Here is a 21982-nt window from a genome sequence, read left to right as displayed (position 1 = left end):
GAAGCACACCAGCCAGTGCAATCACGAGGAGCCAAAGGGACCAGGTATAAGGCATCATGCAAAAAAAAAAAAAAAAGATAGATGTGTGTATATGTATGTATATGTGTGTGTGTGTATATAAGTATATATATGTGTGTGAATGAAGGGGGAGGTACGGAGTGGATACCCAAGGCCCAGGTGTCGGCCAATGAGATCCACTCATAGAGGGGTTTAGGGGAGGAGATGGATCAGTCAGGGTGCTATGTAGTACCGATGAAGAACACAGCTTTCCCCCAGATCCTGGATGCTTCTTCCCCCTAACAACCATGATCCGAATTCTACCTTGCAGGGCTGGATAGGGCAGAGGTTGTACACTGGTACATATGAGGGCTGGAGGCACAGGAAATCCAGGGTGGATGATACCTTCAGGACCAAGGGTGTGAGGGGCGATGCTGGGAGAGTGGAGGGTGAGTGGGTTGGAAAGGGGGAACTGATTACAAGGATCCACATGTGACCTCCTCCCTGGGAGAGGGACGGCAGAGAAGGGGGGGAAGGGAGACCCCGGATAGGGCAAGATATGACAAAATAACAATGTATAAATTACCAAGGGCACATGAGGGAGGGGGGACTGGGGAGGGAGGGGAAAAAAAAAGAGGACCTGATGCAAAGGGCTTAAGTGGAGAGCAAATGCTTTGAGAATGATTGGGGCAGGGAATGTATGGATGTGCTTTATACAATTGACGTATGTATATGTATGGATTGTGATAAGGGTTGTATGAGTCCCTAATAAAATGTAAAAAAAGAAAAAAGAAAAAAAAAAGAAAATGATTAGGGCAAAGAATGTACAGATGTGCTTTATACAATTGATGTATGTATATGTATGGACTGTGATAAGAGTTGTATGAGCCCCTAATAAAATGTTTTTAAAAAATCCAATTAGATTCTTATTTTGGAAAATAGAATTAGAATTCCCTTCCCTGGGAACAAGCTTGAGTGCATATGCTAAACACCAGCGTAAAGATCTCCTCTGGCCATCGATATATTCCAATGAAAGAGCCCAGAGTCAGAAAAAGATAATCCATGCTAAATTAACTCCCAGACATACACTATGGATGCAAGAGGGAAACGAATTGGAGGTGTGCAAGAGGGTGCTTTATTAATCCCAATTTATCTTAAGTCATAAACACTTCCTGACAAGATAACAGAAATAATCAGATTAAACTATAACCAAAATAAAATATATTAAAAGATAATAGAAATAGAATGTGTTAATCCCTGAATATGTAAATGATGCAGTTTTATTAAGATACACCAGGAGTCACCCTGAGTCCACTTCATGGCAACAGGACTGGATTTATTGGGTAAAAGTTTTAACCTGAGATATCTCTCAGGCCATTGAGATTGGGGAGGCAGGTCCAAGCCACTAGGCATTGCAGGGGGCCAGTGGGGATGGCGTGGGGGCTGGGAGGCCCACACTGCAGGTTTCCGGGAAGCCAGTAGATGAGTTTATTTGGATTGCTGCTTATTTTCAATTCTTAGTTAATAGTCTGTTTGGCACATAGTAGAGATGCCATAAATATTAGGCATTTCAGATAGTTTGGGGGAAAATTCCACCCCCCCCCCCGTGGATTTATTTGATTATTTTTCATCTTTTTCTTGTGAACGAGGTAAAGTTTACAGAACAGATCAGTCATCTGACAGTTGACAATCCGCACCCGCGCTGGTTCCCGGCACACGTTGGATCCTCTCCAGTGTCCCAGCTTGTTGCCACGTCTTCCCTCGTTTCCCGCTTCATTCCTCCTCCTCTCCCTAGGCGCCACCCCTTCTTCTTGGGTATGGTGACCTTTCCATCTTAAATGCTTGATTCCCTAATACGGGGTCGGAGGGAGTCCAGTTCCATGCCTGAAGGAAGATGAGGGCTGTAATCTTGGGGCTCCCACTCGTCTCTGTCTGGCCAGTAGACTTGGTCTTTTTTTTTTTGTGATTTTGAATGTTGTTCCATGTTTTTGTCCCATTCTATCCATGCCCAAACGAAACTTGCTGCTATCTAGTTAATTCCAATTCATAGTGATCCTACAAGGCAGAAAAAACTCTCCCCTTGAATTTTAGAGACTTTAAATCTTTATGGGAAAATGTATCTTACTTTCTGGGAGCTGCTTGTGGGTTTGAACCAATGACCTGATGGTTTGCAGCTCGTGGCTACTTTCATTCTAGAACTCTCCCAGGTGATCCTTCACAGAGCACTCTTGTTTTGTCGTCAGGCGCCATAGTGTCTGTCGGTTCTGACCTGAGAGGCCCGTCCTCTGGCACTTTCTCCGACGATGCTCTGCTTGCATTCAGTCGGCCTTCAATCTCTGACCATGTTCTCGTGCTCTGCACAGGTTTTTACTGGCTACTTCCTTCAAAGTGGCAGTGGATTCCTTCCTCCTACTCTGGAGGCTCCGCTAAAACCTGCTCACGTTGGGGGACCTGCTGGCATTTGAAATACCAGTGACATAGCTTTGGGCATCACAGCAACACACAAGCTACCACTGAACAACAAATTGTGGTGGTTCAGAGTGGTGGTTCAGAGCCCTAGGCTCTATCATCACTCTTTAAAAAACCACTTTATCTGGAGTTAATATAGACATATCATTCCATCGTTCAACCACACCCAGCAGTATTGGGCCACAATCAGTTTCAAAATGTTCTTTTCCTTCCTGAACTTGACATCAGTTCCCTTTCATCGTGCCCCCCCCCTACTGTACCCGCCCCCCCAGAAACCCTTATTCTACTTGCTGTCCCTACAGGTTCATCCATTCTGGGTTTCATGTACTGAAAAACAGAAAAAAAACATGTAACAAAAATTCAAGAGGATGACCCCAATGACAGAACACATCTGATATAAACCCCCAAATGAACAACCACGCCCCCCCCGCCAAATACAGAAAATATCGAAAACCAGGTCAGGCCTAATGTGCATCAGAGGCAGGATCAACTGACAAGGTTTTAACTGTTAAAATCCGTTTTACCCCATGATCTTCCATAGCCGTCTCCCCAATTCACTCTGCTTAGCCATCCCTCCATTATCTTTTTTTTTTCTCCAGAACCTTTAATGAAGAGCTTGACCATTGACCCTGCCATTGGGACATTCTGTTGGGATTAGAGTGGCAAGATTGATCCCTCCATTATCTATTACTCCCATCCCTCCATTATCTATCAATTTCATTGTCCATGAACGTTTTGAAGCCCCCTCATATCTATTGACTAATAGATCAAATAGATAATGTAATGGAAAGAGGGGAGCAGATTTTTGGTTCTACGAGTTTTAAACTAATTTTGCAAGGGCAGTGAAACCAGGACTTTATCTCTCCATGCTGGGGACTCACACACTTGGAAGGGCTCCTGAAACGTCGGTTGTATGTAACAAGTCCAAATGCCAAAGTAAGGCCACTGTTCACTAAAATTCTTGGTAGGTACAAGGATAAGTTTAAAAAATGATAATTGTGTAACCAGGATTCCAGTGCACACACGCATGGGTTTATGTCAACAAACCGTGCTCACGCATGCCTGTGCAGTCACTGGACGCTACAGACAAGTTCTCCCAGTGATACACACGTCTTAGTCTGACTAAGGTGCCTTCAACAAAGGCTCCAGTCAGAGCAGTGGTTTCCAAGGGGAAATGCTTGGCCAGTTAACTTGGAGACAAAGGCGTCAGCTCAGAAGGTGCTGGCCAATGTTTGGAATTCCAGAGGGGTCATCTGGGCTGTTTTTTCAAAGGACAAAGGAGAATCATGGGGACTTATTAGAGAGAAGTTTTAAGAAAATTCAAGATTTCATTTTAAAAGACTGCATTTAAAAAGGCCCAGAAAGTTGTCCTGAGGAATTTTTTCCATCATGACAATGCACCTGCTCATTCTTCAGGGGCTGTCCCATGAATATTTCATTGAGAAGCCTGACCCCATCTCCACCCCCAAAGCCCTGGCATTGCCCTTTGAGATGTTTTTGTTCCACAAATTTAAAGAACCTTTAGAAGAAAAGTGAGTCCTTCCAGAATGCCCAAACTGCTGCTTTAATGTGGTGTCAACACACACCCAAACCAAACTCACTGCCACTGAGATGATGCCGACTCATAGGGACTGTATAGGACAGAGAGAGAGCTGCCCCTGTGGGGTTTCCAAGATTACAGCTCTTTATGGGAACAGGAAACTCTTTCTCCCCCGGAGGGTCTGGTGGTTTCAAACTGCCCACCTCAAAGATCGCAGTCCAACTCCTAACCACTGCACCTCCAGGGCTCCTGGAGTGCAGCAGTCTCTGGGGAGAGTTGAGAGAGAGGAAAACACCACCATCCGAAGTATATAGACCTAGATGGAGGACATGTTGAGAAACAATAGCTTCATCTTTTGATATTTGCGTCTAATAAGGGTTTCTATGATTTCATAGCAATGCTTTTGAGTTGGCTTGGGCTAACAGCTTCCTCAGGCCAAGGTTAGAAGCTGAACATATAAAGTTGGTACATGGGAGTTAGAGCTAGAGCATGGGACACACCAGTATTTCACTGAACCACCAACCCCACTGAACAAAAAGCCCACAGTCCAGGACTCCGCTACTCACGTCGCACTACAAATGAGCACATGAAGATCGAACAACCTGAGCTGCCTTTAATACTCTTGCACAGCAGAGATAAACCCCTCCCTCCCCAGACCCCGTGCTGGCAGACACTAGGCCCACAGTGATACACACAGAGAAAAGTGGCTCTATCCCCAATCCTGGAAGTTCCGTGGCCAGAAGGATGCCCGTGAATGCAGTCACTGCCTCTCAATTGTAATACAGACTTAGGTAGGCCACGCGGTTCCGGTGCTTTCTAAAGTCTTTGTCTGTGGTCAGCTGCAGTGAAAGAACATGGTTTAGCTCACAAGCCCAATGAAAATTCCGCCCCCACCCCCAACTGTCCATTTAACTTGGAGACCCAGCTAAAATCCAACCAGCAATAATCTGTCACTTATACGCCACTGAGTTGGGCGCTTGCTCATGTGACCCACGTGTGCCAGAAGGTATCTACGTCCCATAGGGCATTCAATGCTGACTTTTCAATGGCCTTTCTTCTGAGGCGCCTGTGGGTGAACTTGAACTGGCAAACCTTGCATTCAGCAGAGGAGCACATTAACAGTTTGTACCACCCAGGGGCCCATAGTAGTCCAGTCTTCTGGATGTTTTCCATTTGCATGTATAGCCACTTGTTATTCTCTCATTCTGGGCTATGCCATGCTAGGAATTACTTGCTAATTCTGTGTACAAATTCTGTCTCCAAATAGCTGGCATACTTCTTAAAGACAAAAAGAATGCATTGAAGTTTTGAACTTCACCTGAAGATTCTAGTACCATCCCTTAGATACATTAAAAACAAAAACTAACCCATTGCCATTAAGTTGATTCTGACTCACGGCAATCCTACAGGACAGAGTAGAACTGCTCCTTAGGGTTTCAGGGTCAGTAAATCTTTATGGAAGTGCGGTAGTTACATAATCTTTTGTCAATTTGAGACCTATGAATGAAGGGGTGGAGTTTGGCCTGTCAATCAGGTCACAGCTTGATGACCTCATTTGGAGGTGCTGAGGAGATAAATAGCTTGCTGGAGGCAGGACACAGGATCACTCCCTGGGAGACATAGCAGCTGACCAGACAAGGAGCTGCGCTAGTGCCTTGAGCTGGAGAAGCCACATGGGGACCCCTGCCAGCGATGAGATGCTTGCACCACCACTGGATCCACAAGACTTCCCACCCACTGGCCTGTGATCTTCCTGCAACTGGCGTCATTGCATGTGTTTCATGAGTCTGAAGAGGACTTTATAGATTGGCATCGGATATATGGGCTAATATCAGACTTATGGACTTGATCTAGACTGGGCTGGGATGTTTTCTCAACATTCAATTGCTCTTGTATATAAAGCTTTTTTCTTATACACATATGAGTATCCCTGGATTTGATTCGCTAGTCCACGCGGACTAACACAGGAAGTAAACAGCCTCATTCTTCTCCTGTGGAGCAACTGGTAGGTTTGAACCACCAATTGTGTGGTTAACAGGCCAACATTTAACCCACTTCACACCAGAGCTCTATTGCGTATTTAATAAACACTTGAAAAGCTAACCCACTGTTCACTAGGGCACTTCTGGAATATTATGATGGTTACACATTGGGTTCCTAATGGCAAAGTCAACAGTTTGAAACCACCAGCTGCTCTGTGGGAGAAAGATGAGGTTTTCTTCTCCTGTCAAAAGTTACAGTCACTGAAACCCACAGGGGCAGTTCTATCCCGTCCACTAGGGTCACTGAGTAGGAACTGACTCAATGGCAGTGGTTTGGTTTTTTCTTGGAATATGGACTGAGTATTTCACTTATGCTATGAAATGCTGTGCTAAATGCTTCATTGCCCCAGTTAATTTCTGAAAATTTATCAGATAAATTGCATTATGCTTGTACAGATAAGAAAACCGAGGCTTCAAAAAGTTACAGGGTTTGCTAAAGATTGCACAGCAAGCAAATACTGAAGCTAGTAAATACAAGGAGTCTGTCACCAGACTTGATTGTTTTAACCAGAATGCTCTAGAGCAGCGGTTCTCAACCTGTGGGTTGAGACCCCTTTGGGTGTCAAACGACTCTTTCACAGGGGGTGCCTAATATATCCTGCCTACCAGATATTTACATTACAATTCAGAATAGCAGCAAAATTACAGTTATTGAGCAACAACGAAAATAATGTTATGGTTTGGGGTCACCACAACACGAGGAGCTGTATTAAAGGGCCGTGGCATTAGGAAGGTTGAGCCCACTGCTCTAGCGCTCCTTGACGATCTGACCCTCTCGGGATGTGATGGACAGAACACTGGATGAGAAGCCACAGAGCTGAACTTGAATTATGCAACCTCCACGGACCACTTAGTCCCTTTGAGCTTCAGTTACTTCCTCCGTCACCTAAGGATCCTTCTTCTCGACCACAGAAGATATTGCGAAGCTCAAATGAACAATGCGACCATTGTTATGTCATACACGCCTGGAAAAATCTGATCACATTGTGCAACTCTTCAAAAAGATTCCCAGATGCTTCCACGTATAAAATTCAGCATATACCTCTAAGGTTCACGGACGTCCTGAAGCGCATCCACAGATTTCTGGTTAACTCTTACTATACAGTCAAATAGTTGACAAAGGGCTCTGTAGCTGCTGCTTGCTGCCAGTCAGTCCCTGACTCTGGGGAGCCCAGGCACAACCAAATCCGACCTTTGTGATCCATAAAGATGGTTAGTCGCTCATTTCTTTTTCTTATTTCTTTCCCTTTTAAAATTAGCTCACCACGTCTTTCTTCCAAATCTGTCTTAGTCTGGCAGCTCCAAAGCAACATGCAATGCCCCTCCCCCCACCTCTTCCCCCCACTGACCAGTGAGGGCTGCACTTGAACTACCGCTGCTGGGAATGCAACCCTGGTCTCCATATGGACAGTGAGAACTCTACTCCTGAGCCAACACCACAGCCCAGAGGGCCAATCATGTTACCTCTGTTTTCAGGGTTCTTTTTTGTAAGCACGGGACCTGAGCCCAGTCTGGAGATCCAAATTTCATTGGCCAAGCAATTTTTTTGGGTGGTTTCATCTCTACATCATATGTGCCAGGGCTAAAATAAAAATAAAAGCATCATCTAATGAGTTCATGTCCATCCACCAATCCCACCATCACCATCCACCCTGAACCCTCACCCCCTTGGTTTAATGTTGGATAGACAGGAGGTCCATTTGCCTGTTAGTGGATTTTGAATTCGTTGTTGACGACACTTAGTCTTCCAGGGGAAAACTGATGCTAAGACACACGTAGATTTCCAAGGAGCACTTGACCCATAGATTTTATGAGTGACGTGCTGCCTGCTGCTCTAAGAAGGTACCTAGACCCATAGATTTTAAAAGGAGACAAAGACCTTTCTCCAGAGAGAACCGAGAAAGAAAGCCTTCTCTAGCAGTCACTACCCTGAATACAAATACTGGCCTCCAAAACCATGAGAAAATAAACATCTGCTTGCTAAAGCCACACACACACACACACACACAGAGAGAGAGAGAGAGAAAGAGAGAGAGAGAGAGAGAGAGAGAGAGAGAGAGAGAGAGAGAGAGAGAGAGAGAGAGAAACCATATCTAGTTTTCACTTTATCTAGGGTTAAGAGCGATCCCAGTTTCAAAATATGTTTGCGATTCGGTATTCTTCACCGAGAGACCAGAAGGTCCCAGAAGGCACAGATAATGAAAGTGGCTGACAACGGTTAGCATTCCCTGTGATTGGAAACAGGGATGAGGTGGCAATTATTCCGTCCGTTATTAGCAGTGCAAACGTTCCACCAAGCACAGCAAAGAACCAGGTCGATTTTCTTGCTGATGGGGCTATTTTAAGACAGACTTTGTTCATGATATTTGGTCTTTTAGGGAAAACTCTTTCATGTGGAGGAAAGGGTGGGCATGGGGTGTGTGTCAGGATTCACACAACCACTTCCTTAAAGGAAACTTGAGAAAGTTACACACACTCTCTGAGCCCCCGATTTCTCCTCAAAGACCTTGACCCTTCCCTGTAATTCCATAAATCTTAAGTGGTTCCCTAGAACATGTAGATTAAACCCCTAGGCCTGCGAGGGCCACATGATTTATACCAGGTCTCCTGCTCTGATTTCACCTCCGCCTTTATCCCCACACTCTTTCCATATAACTTTCTCTTTTGTGCTGCACACCAAATTCCTCTCACGCTTCCAGTTTTGGCACCTGTTGTTCCATTTGCTTGGAAAGCTCTCCTCCTAGCTCTTCATAGAACTGTCTAAATCTTGTGATTCAGATGTCAGATCAATTGTCATTTCCTCAAAGAGATCTCTGTTGACAATCCCACTCCCACTCCCACCCCCCATCATACCACCATCCTGCTCCGTTGTCCTCAGGGCACAGCAGTCTAGGCCCCCTACTTCCTGGTCTGTCCCCTGGCAGGTCTAGCTTACAGTGAATGTCCTGGCAGAGTTATTAACGAGGCTCCCTGCCACTTTCAGAGGTTTCCTGGTGTGGCTAATAAACCATGTAGTCATTCTCCTTACTGCCATCGGTGTTTGCTTCTCATAGACGGTAAACTCCAAGAAACCAGGAATGTTATGTAAGGGTTTACTCCTAAATCTCTGAAACTGACAAAAGTGTTTGGCACAATAGTAAATATTGAACAAATGGATAGGATTCTACAATTCTCCAATGGCAGAGACCTAGGGAGCAAGACGATAAATCTCTAAAGAGAGAGGGGTTTCTTTGTCTATGGCTTTCTGTTACAGGGAATCAGGAAACAGGAGACCTACCCAGGAGGAAAGTCCTTTCCTAAATCCACCCTCCTAAATCGAGGCACCATGGTATTAAATGAAACAAAAGATTGCTTGTGTTTTTCTTCTGGATCCTGTATCTTCTGGTACATCCCTGGGTAAATTGATGAAACCTGTGTCCAAGGAAAAGAACAACATCATGTGTTGGGTGATATCTCTGTGCATAAAGTCTCAAAAAAATCGGAATCATTCTCGTTTCAGCCATCTGAAGATGTAGAAAGAAATAGGCCTAGGATAGGTAGAAAAATCAAGATATGGGCATATTTCAGTTCTCTAAAGATATAAAAGGCTTAAGATGTAGAAATAAACCTGGGTCAGGTAGAATGTCTACGGAACTACTTGTAGCCATTGTAAATGGGTTGGGGTGGGGGAGTTTTCAGCCCCACATCCCCACTCAGAGATTTTTAGGGCCAGCCTCACTCCTGTTGCCTAATTCCTTGAGCTTAAAGTGGTAGGAAATTGTCTGGTAGATAAGAGTCCATTTGTAGAACTGCCTTATAGGGGTTTCTTGGTTGTAATCTTTATGAAAGTAGGTCACCAAGTCTTTGACCTATAGCATGGCTGAGTGGGTTAGAACTGCCAACCTTTTTGTTACTAGTTCAATATAATCTATTTACACCACCTTTAGGATACTATGCTGACTACCTTTAGACTTGAGATTCACTCACACAAAAGAGTGGACATGTTGGAATTTGTTTTCTGACTAACAAGAGAATTCAGTATAGTTAACACAGCTTTCTATATAACTTCAGGTGTCTCAGTAACAAAGATCTGTTTGGGGATGATGTCTTCTCATGAATTGTTTTGCTATCATCCCAGAATACTCAGATCCACTTTGCCACACAAATAGCTTTTGTCTATCTGCCTACCTTGCTTGAATTTCAGGGAACAATCCCTTTTTTGGGTTTTCTTCGAGTTGTTGGATTGGACCCTGGTGCCATAATGGTGATGCACTGGGCAACTAATGTCAAGGTCAGCAGGTCAGAAAACATCAACTCTCCTCCGTGGGGGAAAGATGAGACTTTCTACTCCCATAAAGAGTTGAGGCTCAGAAGCCCACAGGGACAGCGCTATCCTGCCCTATAGGATTGGCATGGGTCAGCATTGACTTGATGGCAGTGAGTTTGCTTTTTGGCTTTTTCTGAGAAACAGCTTGTAACGTACTTCAACAGGTGGTTGTGATTCTGAAGTTGTTGGCAATATTAAAAACAAACCCAAAATACATGAACTTGACACTTTCTTTTCCTGAGTTATCCTATCACACCCATCCTGCATCCAGTTATATTATTTAATGTGGGAACAACTAGGCAAACTGGTGATAAATTAATGAGACCAGTATATACGGCAACACAAGAATCCCTCACACGGCATTACTCTCTCACAACACATTCTCTCTCATGAGGGATTATTCATTCCATTCACGTGCCTCAACATGGAGCTCACTGCTTTCTTCGATTTCTTCTTTTTGCAGGAAGGCGTTTTTAAAAGTTGTAAACAGGACAAGAACAAGACAAAGACATATTATCCAGATGAAGGGGGCCATTAGCATGAGGTCATCTTGGGACTCCAGGGGTTTGCTGATACACCGCACTTTTACAAGTGTACGAGGGGCCCAGGAAAGCTAGCCCAAACGCATGGTTGGCGGTACCTCAATACATCATAGTTACAGGAGGGTGAAAACCTCAGAGCCCGGGCCCTAATAGGGATATGCATATTGTGGTAGACGGAGGAGTTTATAAGATTGGTCCAGGAGCTTCCCTAAGGCAGCCCGGGCAACTAGACACGACTACCGGACATACTCTTTCAGGTAGCCTCCCGCCCTCAGCCCCGGCCAAAAAGGCCCACACCAAAATCTGCGCATGCGCAGCCATTTCTAACCTTGTGGATTGGTTGAAACCTCGGGCTTGTTCTGGCTCCAAAAGTGTATCCTTTTTTACTGGTGGGGATCTTAGAGAGGTTGTACACGAAGCTATATTTCTTCCGGTAGAATATATAAAGATAAATACATGGGGGGGAAATACAGAGAGAACATTATAGCCATCATGTAGTGGAACCTGGAGTGGCCCATCTGAGCCCTCTCTGCAAGAAATTGCTCTTTCTAATCTGAGCGCCACACCACGCCACGATGCAAATAGCGCGGTGACTGCAAAGGCGCAGGGCCGGGCAGGTAGAGTACGCACCTTTCTGTGCATCCCAACCAAGGCTGTCTTCTGAGACCCAAGGAACCAAGTGGGAGGTTCTAAGGCAAATGTGAGCGACTAGTACGTCATTTCCTAAATCTGCTTCCCTACATGCCAACAGTGGAGGTGGAGCTAATGGGAGCGTAACTGGCACTGGCCCAGTGGTCGTTGGAGGTGCCAACGGAGTGGGGAATATCCTGGGGACGGAAAGGAGGCAAAAGTAACCCTGATCGTGTTGTTGGGTAAGCGTTGGACTGCCAACTGCAAGGCTCGTGGTTCAAAGCCACCTGCAGACCAAGGCGGATGGGTCTCTGAATCCGAATTCGCTCCATGGCTAGGACTTTGTTGTTTGCTTTAGTTACATGAGGCAAAGGTTTGCATTTGGTGGAGCATGGAAGTGGGAGCACTCCTCCCAGACGCTGTCTCTGGCCCCAGATAATTAACTGATTGTAGGAGTCCCAGACACCTTCTCATATTGGGGACCCTGAAGCTGGCAAACCCCACCCCCTGTCTTCCAAGAAACTTGGGTGTCTTTAAACAGCCAAAGGAACGGAGACCACCTATGAGGAAGTAAATACTTACATCTTCTGTCATGTAAAGTCCAGGTCCTCTGTGGGGCGCTTCCCTCCCAGGGAGAAACCTGATCCCCATTAAGTCTGAGGGAACGTAGTCTGGAAAGGTTTTCCGTGATCCACATGTTCCGAAGCAGTAGTTAGCCAGCGTCTCTGAAGATCGAGAAAGAGGAGAAACTCCTAGTGAGGGAAGTTACCTTGGGCTGCGTTTGTGCTTTGGGGGAAGGGAGGTGTTGGGGGGGGGGGTGCAGCAGAGGCCAGGGCCCCACTCTGTTGTTAAAAGCAAACGCAACAAAAACAAAACAGAAGCAACTGCAGGGAGGCCGGCGATCCGCCTTTCCTTTCCCTTCATCCTGGCCGCTTCCAGGTCTTCTCCCCGCCGCCCCGACCCCAGGCGGCTGGACAGACAGCCTCACCCATCCGGAGGAAACACATCCTTGCTCTCGCCTCTGCGACTCGCACTAGCACCAGCGGACTGGTTGCTAAGGGAACACGGGAGCGTTGGGCGCCCGCGCGGCTGCAGCCGGCCGGTGGCACGCACGCTGGGGGCGGGCACGCGCGCGCGCGGCGCAACCAGGCCTGGACCCCAGGAGCCGGGGGTGAGGGGACTGGGGGGTGCTCGGCGGGTGGGCGCCCGCTGCTTCCCGAGCGCTCAGCCGTGGGAAACCACCGCCCGGGAGAGAGCAGGCTTTCTGCAGCCTCCACGAGGGACGTCCCGGAAACGCGCGGGAGCAGCTCGCTCTACCTGACCTCCACCGGGGCTACCTCAGGGTCACTGTGAGTCCCGTCTCCTCCATGGCCCTGAGGGAGTTTGAGGGACCCTGGGCTGCGAAAGGGATGTCTAGGCTGGCGGCTGTGGGCAGATGGAGCGAGAGGGCGGGCAGAAGAGCTTGCAGAGGGGCCAGGCTGTGGAGCAAAGACGCGCTTGGACCGCTGGGAGCCACAGCTGGAACTCGCGGCCTGCGGTGAGGACGGATCTGGTGGGCTGGGAGAACAGCGCCAGTGGCAGGGCTGGGATGGCCCAGGACAAGGGAAGAGGGGAGCAAGAGGAAACCAAACTCAATGCGACTCCTAGCGACCCCATGGGACAGGGCAGAACTGCCAGATGGCAGCTGGTTGATAAGAGCCCAAAGCCTCACCTTGAACTCTGTATTTAGACAGTTGCTAAAGGTGCACTCCCGCTCAAAGCGATGCCCTGGGCGTCAGGGTTGAACTGTGGTCCAGGGCTTTCTTTCTTTTAAAAATCATTTTATTGGGGGCTTTTGCAACCCTTACAACAATCCATCCATTGTGTCAAACACATTTGTACATTTGCTGCTATCATCATTTTCAAAACATTTGCTTTCTACTTGAGCCCTTGGTATCAGCTCCTCACTTTCCCCTCTCTCCCCACCCCACCCTCCCTCATAATCCTGGATAATCTATAAATTATTATTATTTTGCCAAATGGCTGAGTTCTCACAAGTAGATTAGGGAAGTTCCCCTGGGAGGACGCCAGTCCTCACCTCTTCAGTTGGCAGCTGAAGACCTCCCGCACCGGCAGTCCAGCGATGAACTAAGGCTTCCTAGGCCCGTCTTTAAGAGGCCTGTTGGCGTGCCACGTGCAACGCAGCTTGGCTGCTAAGCTAAAAGTCTGCGGCTGGAGCTCACCAGCTGCTCTGCAGAAGAAAAGACCCCTGTGATTGCTGCCGTAAAGATTTCCACCTAGGCAACTCCACGACGCTGGGCCTGTAGTCAGCTCCCGGCACACGATGACAGGTGCATCTTTAAGCTATTCTGATGCGGCTCTGCAGTCTGTTGTTTTGGCAGGGGAGCCGTGGTAGGTACATAATTTCATGTCAACTTGAAGCTAAGTAATAGTGCAGGGGTGGTTTTCACCCTGTCAATCAGGTCACAGCCGGATGGTGCCTTCGTGACAAGATTTTCTTCCACCTTAAAGAGTTACAGTCTCGGAACCCCACAGAGGTGGTTCCACCCTGCCGTATGGGGTCCATATGAGTCAGACTTGACTCGATGGCAGTGAGTTTGGGATTGTTAAAGGTTGTGCAAATGACCAAAGGATTAGCAGTTCCAACCTACCCATAGACCAAAAAAACCAAACTCACTACCATCGAGTCAAATCTGACTCCTAGTGAGTCTATAGGACAGAATAGAAGTACCCCTTTGGGTTTCTGAGACTATAACTCCGTGGGCATAGAAAGCCTCATCCTTCTCCAGTGGGGCAGCTGGTGGTTTCAAACTGCCAGCTTTTGGTTATGAAACCCAAAGGGTAACCCACTGCACCACCATGTCTCTTGCCTCTAAAGAAAGTCCTGGGGATCTGCTGCTGAGCGCTCACAATCAGGAAGACCTGATGGAGCACAGAGACTCAGCATCGACTTTTAGGCAATGCCTTATAGGGTTGTTGAGAGGATTAGTTAAGATAACAGGTTGAAAACAATTCAGCGCCTGGTACTTGGTGTTTGACCATAGTTTATCATTCTCACTACCAGGAGTCTCTTCAGACTCACAGCAGCCTTATGATACAGGACAGGGCAGGGCAGGGCAGAACTGCTCCTGGGGTTTCTGAGACTGTAACTCCATGAGGCTAGAAAGTCTCATTTTTCTGCCTCAGAGCAACGTGTTTGAAACTGCTGACCTTGACGTTAGCAGCCCAACATAATCCACTATGCCTCCAAGGCTCCTGCAGGAATGGCTGCTGAAGGTAATATCCAGTCTGCTTGTGAGCACCTCATCTAGACCTGGGAAAAACCCTTGGGCATGTGTTGACATCTTTACTGTTGTCCTGGACTCTTTACTATTTTTTAGGATGGTTGTAGGAGTTGCCTAGGTATGGGAACTATAGCACTGTCTTCAGGGTTAATTTTATACATCTACAGTAGAATCTCATTGATTACAGTAGAGCAAAATTAATATTTAGACTTAGAGGGTATTTTTGGAATGTGTGGAAATATTTTTGATTGTTAAAAAACATTGGGAGGATACATCTATCTGGTCAATGGACCAGGGACGCTAGATATTCTGTCTTGTCTTGCCCAGGTTTCCACAATTGCCCCACATCCCATAAAACATTCAAATGTCCATGTAGACATTAAAAAAAACATTTTGTATATAAAAAACAATGTTAAAAGTCAGGCAATTTAAGAGGTCATTATGGAGAGTAAATAAAGATATGATTTCATGATTGCTGTATACTTAGCTCCAAGTATTCTGTCTACTCAAAATATAACTGCAATAATATTGCTAAGTCAAATGAGAAGAGCTACGGATATTCATTGATAAATTTCACTTTCATTGATATGTTAAGCTACCCAGAGTGTTTTTGAAAATAGTGTTTATATGATTAGTGATACGAAGCACATTCCAGCCATGGTAGACTGGCTGGCTTCAGACTAATCTGCTAAAGAGCTGAACTAAATGGATAAAAAAATAGATGCTTGGAGACATCAGTGCTATCAGAAAGAACTTGCCAGGCCAATATCTCATAGAAGTTCAAAGTAGCGAGCTCAACAGTTGGTCCCACTGTTCCCTGTGAACATTTGCTGAGAAGAAGCTGGTTGGTTGAACAGTACAGGATTTGAGCAGAACTTTAAACAGTGGCCGAGAGCCAGGGGGCATGGGAGCGAGAACCACTGTAAGGCCCCTGAGCTTTCAGCTAGGTTTCCAAAGGGATGGATTCGCCCTAGAAAGAAGAGTACCAGAGAAACAGAGCAGCTCTCAACCCCCCTGCTTTCCAGCATTGTGCGCTCCAGTTCCCAATTGCAGTCTCGCCCTCTGCGTCTACCCTCACCACGTGCCAGAAACAAAAGGGAAGTAGCCTCTGAAGAGAGTATGTTTTCCTCTGTCTTGCTTTTGTGCGTGTTATTATCTCCACAGGTCTGTCTAAATAAGACAGGCTGAACTAGCTGGAGGAAAAACAATGGGACCGACAGTTCCAGGGGGACTTGGGGTAGGGGGAGGTGGGGGGGGTGGGTAAAGAAGTGGTGTTAACAAACCCAGGGACAAGGGAACAACATGGGACCCAAATTGGTGGTGAGGGGGGAGTGGCAGGCCTGGTAGGGAATGATTAAGGGTAAGGTTATGTAAAGAAGAGATATAGCTGTAACCCAGGTGGGGATGGAGCATGATAGTGGGGCAGGAGGAAAGTCAACGGAAATAGAGAAAAGAGCTAGGAGGCAAAGGGCATTTATAGAGGTCTAGAGAAAGACATGTACATGCAAATATATATATATATATATATAAGGATGGGGAAATAGAACTATGTGTCTATATTTATAGGTTTAGTATTAAGGTGGCGGAAGAACCTTGGGCCTCTACTCAAGCACTCCCTCAATGCATGAATACTTTCTTCTATTAAATTGGCATTCTATGATGCTCACCCTCCTGACACAACTGCTGAAGCCAAAGCGGGTGAACAAGTAAATGTGGTGAAGAAAGCTGATGGTGCTCGGCTATCAAAAGAGATAGTGTCTGAGGTCTTAAAGGCTTGAAGATAAACAAGCGGCCATGTAGCTCAGAAGCAACAAAGACCATATGGAAGAAGCACACCAGCCTGTGCGATCATGAGGTGCCAAAGGGATCAGGTATAAGGCATCATCCCCCCCAAAAAATACCATAGTGAATGAAGGGGGAAGTGCAGAGTGGAGACCCAAAGCCCATTTGTCGGCCACTGGAGATCCCCTCACAGAGGGGTCTAGGGGAGGAGATGAGTCAGTCAGGGTGCAATGTAGCACCGATGAAGAATACAGTTTTCCCCCAGATCCTGGATGCTTCCTCCCCCACAACTACCATGATCTGAATTCTACCTTGCAAGTCTGGATAGAGCAGACGTTGTACACTGGTGCATATAGGAGCTGGAGGCACAGGGAATCCAGGGTGGATGATACCTTCAGGACCAGGGGTGTGAAGGGCGATACTGGGAGAGTAGAGGGTGAGTGGGTTGGAAAGGGGGAACCGATTACAAGGATCTACATGTGACCTCCTCCCTGGGGTACAGACAACAGAGAAGGGGGTGAAGGGAGACGCCAGATAGGGCAAGATATGACAAAATAACAATCTATAAATTATCAAGGACTCATGAGGGAGGGGAGAGCAGGGAGGGAGGGGAAAAAAAAGAGGACCTGATACAAAGGGCTTAAGTGGAGAGCAAATGCTTTGAAAATGATTAGGGCAAAGAATGTACAGATGTGCTTTGTACAATTGATGTATGTATATGTATGGATTGTGATAAGAGTTGTATGAGCCCCTAATAAAATGTTTTAAAAAAAGAAAAAGAGAGAGTCATCACGAGCTTCAACTCATTTTAGTAACTTTTCTTTACCATATGCTTGACCTTCAGTAATAAATAACCACTCAATACAAGGTCTCAAAATAGACTCCAGGGAAATTCAGAAATTGGACTTTAACGTAATTACAATTGACTTAAAATTCTGAAAGAAGTAAGTCTGTCAAGCGAACATTGAAAAACAAGAGAAAACAAGGAAATATGTCATAATTAAGCAAACCTTTGGTTCTAAGTAAGAAGATTAAAAAAGAAAAAAAAAAAGACCCCATATAAGATAAGACCCCAGAAAGAAAGTCAAAGGTCTCGGTGTACCCAAGAAAGAGAACCTTACCCTCCATTGACTTCTTGTTCATTCAACCATTTTAACACATGCAGCTGGGCCTAAATACATCCTGACTGATGTGTACCACAAATTATATACTGGTTTAAAATAAGGAGGCATTGGCCAGTATTTCAGGTAGCTTTAAGGATATTTGAATGATGACAATGCACAGAGAAACATGCAGTTTCTGCAATTCACCTTGCCAGCACCACCACGCTCATTCTGACCATTTCGAGACCACTTGGCTGCACACCAGACAGAAGCGAGAAGTTCTGCTTCACAGATGCCCTAGTCCCTTATGTGTACCCGCAGGAGTTCTTTCACAGAGCCCCGGATGTTGTGCACATTGTCGATATCTTTTGCTCACCCAGAAGCTCTGAGAGGGCAACGATTCTGAGATAACCAAGGTAAAGTACCTACCACCCTGCCTGGAGGATACACCCAAGGCTCTCAATAAATGGTGACTCTCCCCACCAACAAGAGAGAGAGAGAGAGAGAGAGAGAGAGAGAGAGAGAGAGAGAGAGAGAAAGAGAGAGAGAGAAACATGCAGGTTCAGTATAGAATACTACATAGCCAAGCTCTAATACTGTAGACACTATTGATCAAAAAGGAGCCCTGGTGGTGTAGTGGTTATGAGTTAGACGGTGATCCTCATGGTCGGCAGTTCAAAACCACCAGTGGCTCTGCGATGGTGTGGGTGGTAAAAAGAGTGGGATTTCTATTCTCATAAAGAGTTACAGTAAAAAAAAAAAGAGAGAAAAGAGGTATAGTCACTTTATGAGTTACCCTAACAAAAAACCTGCTCGGAGACAGCAGATGGTATAAAACATGAAAAAAAAAAAAAGATAAATTATCAGGGGTTCATGAGGAGGGGGGGACATGAGCTGATACCAGGGGCTCAAATAGAAAGAAAATGCTTCAAAAATGATGATGGCAACCTATGTACAAATGTGCTTGACACAATGAAGGTATGTATGGATTGTGATAAGAGCTGTAAGAGTCCTCCATAAAATGATTAAAAAAAAAATTAGTCTCTGAAACCCACAAGGGAGTGCTATCAGTCAGCATTGACTCAATGGCAGTGAGTTTGTTTTTGTGGTTTGGTTATTGATTAAGATCTTATGGAATTAAGCAGATCCTATTATGCATAGTTCGTAAATTCGTATCATAGTTAAAATACTGAAAGAATGCCAGATATTTATGGAGACAGTGACAGTTTTATGACAGGTACCTACCTGCCTTACCAATTTTGCTGTCTCCTATCTCTGAGCCAATTTAATCTGAGGAAACCTTTGTTGTATGGCTATTATCTAATTGAATGGGAGTAAATAGATTCACTTTTCATAGTGTTTGTAATGGGTTCTGTCTATCTAAAGTTGCATTGAATCAAATAAGTATAAGTCAGAACAGCGAGAAAAGCTAATTACTATGTTCCAGAAACCCCACTGACAAGATGATGAATTTTAGATTCAATAAGAAAGATCCTAAAAGAGACAATTTCTGAAAATAATAGGGGCCATGTTTTACCAGAAGAAAAGCTGGAAAATGAATGAAAGCAATGAGAAATGGACCAGAAGAAAAGGTCCCTGGTGAAGCTGGAGAGGCACAAGGAAAGAAAATAACAAAGGAGTGAAAGGCAGAAGAAGAAGCTTCTAAGGAGAAAACAACAGGATCAACGATTCCAGGGGGACACGGGCGAGAGGGAGGCGGGAGAAAGGAAGTGGGTCTTGACAAACCCAGGGACAAGGGAACAACAAGTGATCCAAGGTCGATGTTGAGGAGGGTGTAGGAGTCCTGTTAGGGCTTGGTCAAGGGCAATGTAACCGAGAGGAATTACTGAAACCCAAATGAAGGCTAAACATGATGGTGGGACAAGGGGAATGTAAAAGGAAAGAGAGGAAAGAACTAGGAGGCAAAGGGCATTTATAGAGGTCTAAATACAGGCACGCTCATATGTAAATATATTTATATATGACGATGGGGAAATAGATCTATGAGCATATATTTATAAGTTTAGTATTAAGGTAGCAGATGGACACTGGGCCTCTAATTAAGTAGTCCCTCAATGCAACAGCAATTTTGTTCTATTAAATTGGCATTCCATTATGCTCACCTTCCTGACACGATCACCGAAGACAAAGTGGGTGCATAAGCAAATGTGGTGAAGAAAGCTGGTGGTGCCTAGCTATCAAAAGATATAGCATCTGGAGTTTTAAAGGCTTGATGATAAACAAACAGTCATCTAGCTGAGAAGCAACAAAGTCCATATGGATGAAGCACACCAGCCTTGTGATCATGAGGTGTCAATGGGATCAGGTATCAGGCATCAAAGACCCAGAACAAAAAAAATCATATCATTGTAAATGAGTGGGAATGCGAAGTGGAGACCCAAAGCCCATCTGTAGACAACTGGACATGCCCTTAGAGAAGATCATGGGTAGGAGACGAGCCAGTCAGGGTACAGCATAGTACCCATGAAACATACAACTTTCTTCTAGTTCTTTAATGCTCCCCCCACCACTATCACGATCCAAATTCTACCTTACAAATCCGGCTAGACCAGAGGATGTACACTGGTACAGATAAGAGCTAGAAACACACACACACACACACACACACACAGAGCTGAAAACAGGGAATCCAGGACAGATAAACCCCTCAGGACCAATTAATGAGAGTAGCAATACCAGGAGGAGAAGGGGAAGGTGGGGGAAAAAAGGGGGAACCGATCACAATCATCTACATATAACCCCCTCTCTGGGGGATGGCCAACAGAAAAACGGATGAAGGGAGACGTCAGACAGTGTAAGATATGACAAAATAATAATTTATAAATTATGAAGGATTCATGAGGAAGGGAGGTTGGGGGAGGAAGGGGAAAATTAGGAACTGATACCAAAGGCTCAAGTAAAAAGCAAATGTTTCATGAATGAAGATGGCAACAAATGTAGACATTTGCTTGAAACAATGGATGGATGGATGGATTCTGATAAGGGTTTCATGAGCCCCCAATAAAATGATTTTTTTTAAAAAAGAAGCATTTAAACACACTTCACGCAAATAAAAAATGATACCCCCTCCATCAAGTTGTTAACAGCAACTGATAGGTAAGCTAGGAATCCTATAGAGAAGTGAGTTTATGTCAGCAAACCCGAATCCACTGCCATGGAGGGCATTCGGGCTCCAAGCAGAACTGCCCTATGGCATTTCTAGAACTGTAAATCTTTACGGAAGCCGACTGTGACACCTGTCTCCCATGGACGGGCTGGGGGTTAAACTGCTGACCTCTCAGTTAGCAGCCCAGTGATTAACCCCCTGCACCACCAGATCTCCTCTGCATGGCAATAAGGGAGGAACAACTGGAGAAGGTGAGAAGGGCAGCCTACTTTGAAAACTGCAGTTGCAGTGCCTGTATTGTACACAGGAAGTTGTCGAATGGTTCTATGCTTTGCTGCATATATTTTGACAATAGGTTTCGGATTGTGGGCCTACATCTGAATAGGTGTTGGCCCTTGCCAAGGCTCGACAGTCGGTGAGCAGAGCCTTCTTCCACCTATATTCTGATCCAGAACCTATTCCCCCTCTCCCCTGTTACTTCGGAACTTAAAGGAGTGAATCCCCTGATATGAATCAGAATCCAAAACTGTGATTACCGCTGACAAAGTCCCAGAGGTATGGCTGGGCAAACAGACTTCCGAATTGCGTGCTTTTTCTGTTCTTGGAGCTATCCGTCAGTACGTCCGACAGTGTAGACCTCTTATATTTCTGTTTCGCTTTGAGGAGGAGCAGGTCCTCCAGAGGGTTCTCAATTATCCTGGATCTCTCAAATTCGACCTCCATGGTTCCTTACTCTCGCCTATGAGCTCTCACCAAGATGTGAAAGGGGTGTGACTAAGACAGGCTGTTCCTAAGCACTAGCCCCCCTCTAGACGTGCCCACCCAGGTCATTGTGACATTGTTGTCACCATAGCGCTGTGCGGAAAAAAGAATCAGAAGAGCTTAACGTTAAAAATGAGCTCTGCTACGTACCAATTACATGATGCTGGGCAAGTGATGTATCCTGAAAACGTCCCAGTTCCCTCACCTGGAACACATAGACAGTATTCACCACATCGGAGACAGAAAGTGTGTTTGACGGATGATCCAGTGCTTAGAATAATCGACTTGTTAGTTCCCGTTTCCCTTCTTGCTCTTATTCATGTATCATTCAACTGATATGTATTAAATTCTCACAATAGGCCAGGCATGGTCCTAGGACGAAGTGACATAGTGGTGAA

The 21982-nt window shown here is 45.6% G+C and overlaps 1 protein-coding gene across 1 annotated transcript; it reads right to left on the bottom strand.

Moving 5' to 3' along the window:
* Positions 1-4776: 4776 nt before the first annotated feature.
* On the bottom strand, positions 4777-21545 carry CIMAP3 (ciliary microtubule associated protein 3). Its single transcript, XM_075540370.1, has 6 exons — positions 21359-21545; positions 12109-12251; positions 11225-11323; positions 9326-9459; positions 7513-7630; positions 4777-4845 (listed from the first exon to the last, which is right to left on the bottom strand). Exons 1-6 carry the CDS (start codon positions 21543-21545, stop codon positions 4777-4779), a joined length of 750 nt encoding a protein of 249 aa, XP_075396485.1.
* Positions 21546-21982: the final 437 nt, after the last annotated feature.

This window comes from Tenrec ecaudatus, chromosome 1 (assembly GCF_050624435.1).
Source record: "Tenrec ecaudatus isolate mTenEca1 chromosome 1, mTenEca1.hap1, whole genome shotgun sequence".
Lineage (NCBI taxonomy): Eukaryota > Metazoa > Chordata > Mammalia > Afrosoricida > Tenrecidae > Tenrec > Tenrec ecaudatus.
Note: the sequence above shows the minus strand (reverse complement) of the source record. Positions and strands in the feature narration are given on the sequence as shown.

Bases quoted from the DNA above. Each gene is read 5' to 3' on its own strand.
- CIMAP3 (XM_075540370.1), bottom strand. From the start codon at position 21,545: ATGGAGGTCGAATTTGAGAGATCCAGGATAATTGAGAACCCTCTGGAG. The intron at 12,252-21,358 runs GTAATCACAGTT...CTCGATCTTCAG, and splicing joins CCTCTGGGACTTTGTCAGCG to AGACGCTGGCTAACTACTGC. The intron at 9,460-11,224 runs GTTAGAAATGGC...CCTTGGACACAG, and splicing joins GGTTTCAACCAATCCACAAG to GTTTCATCAATTTACCCAGG.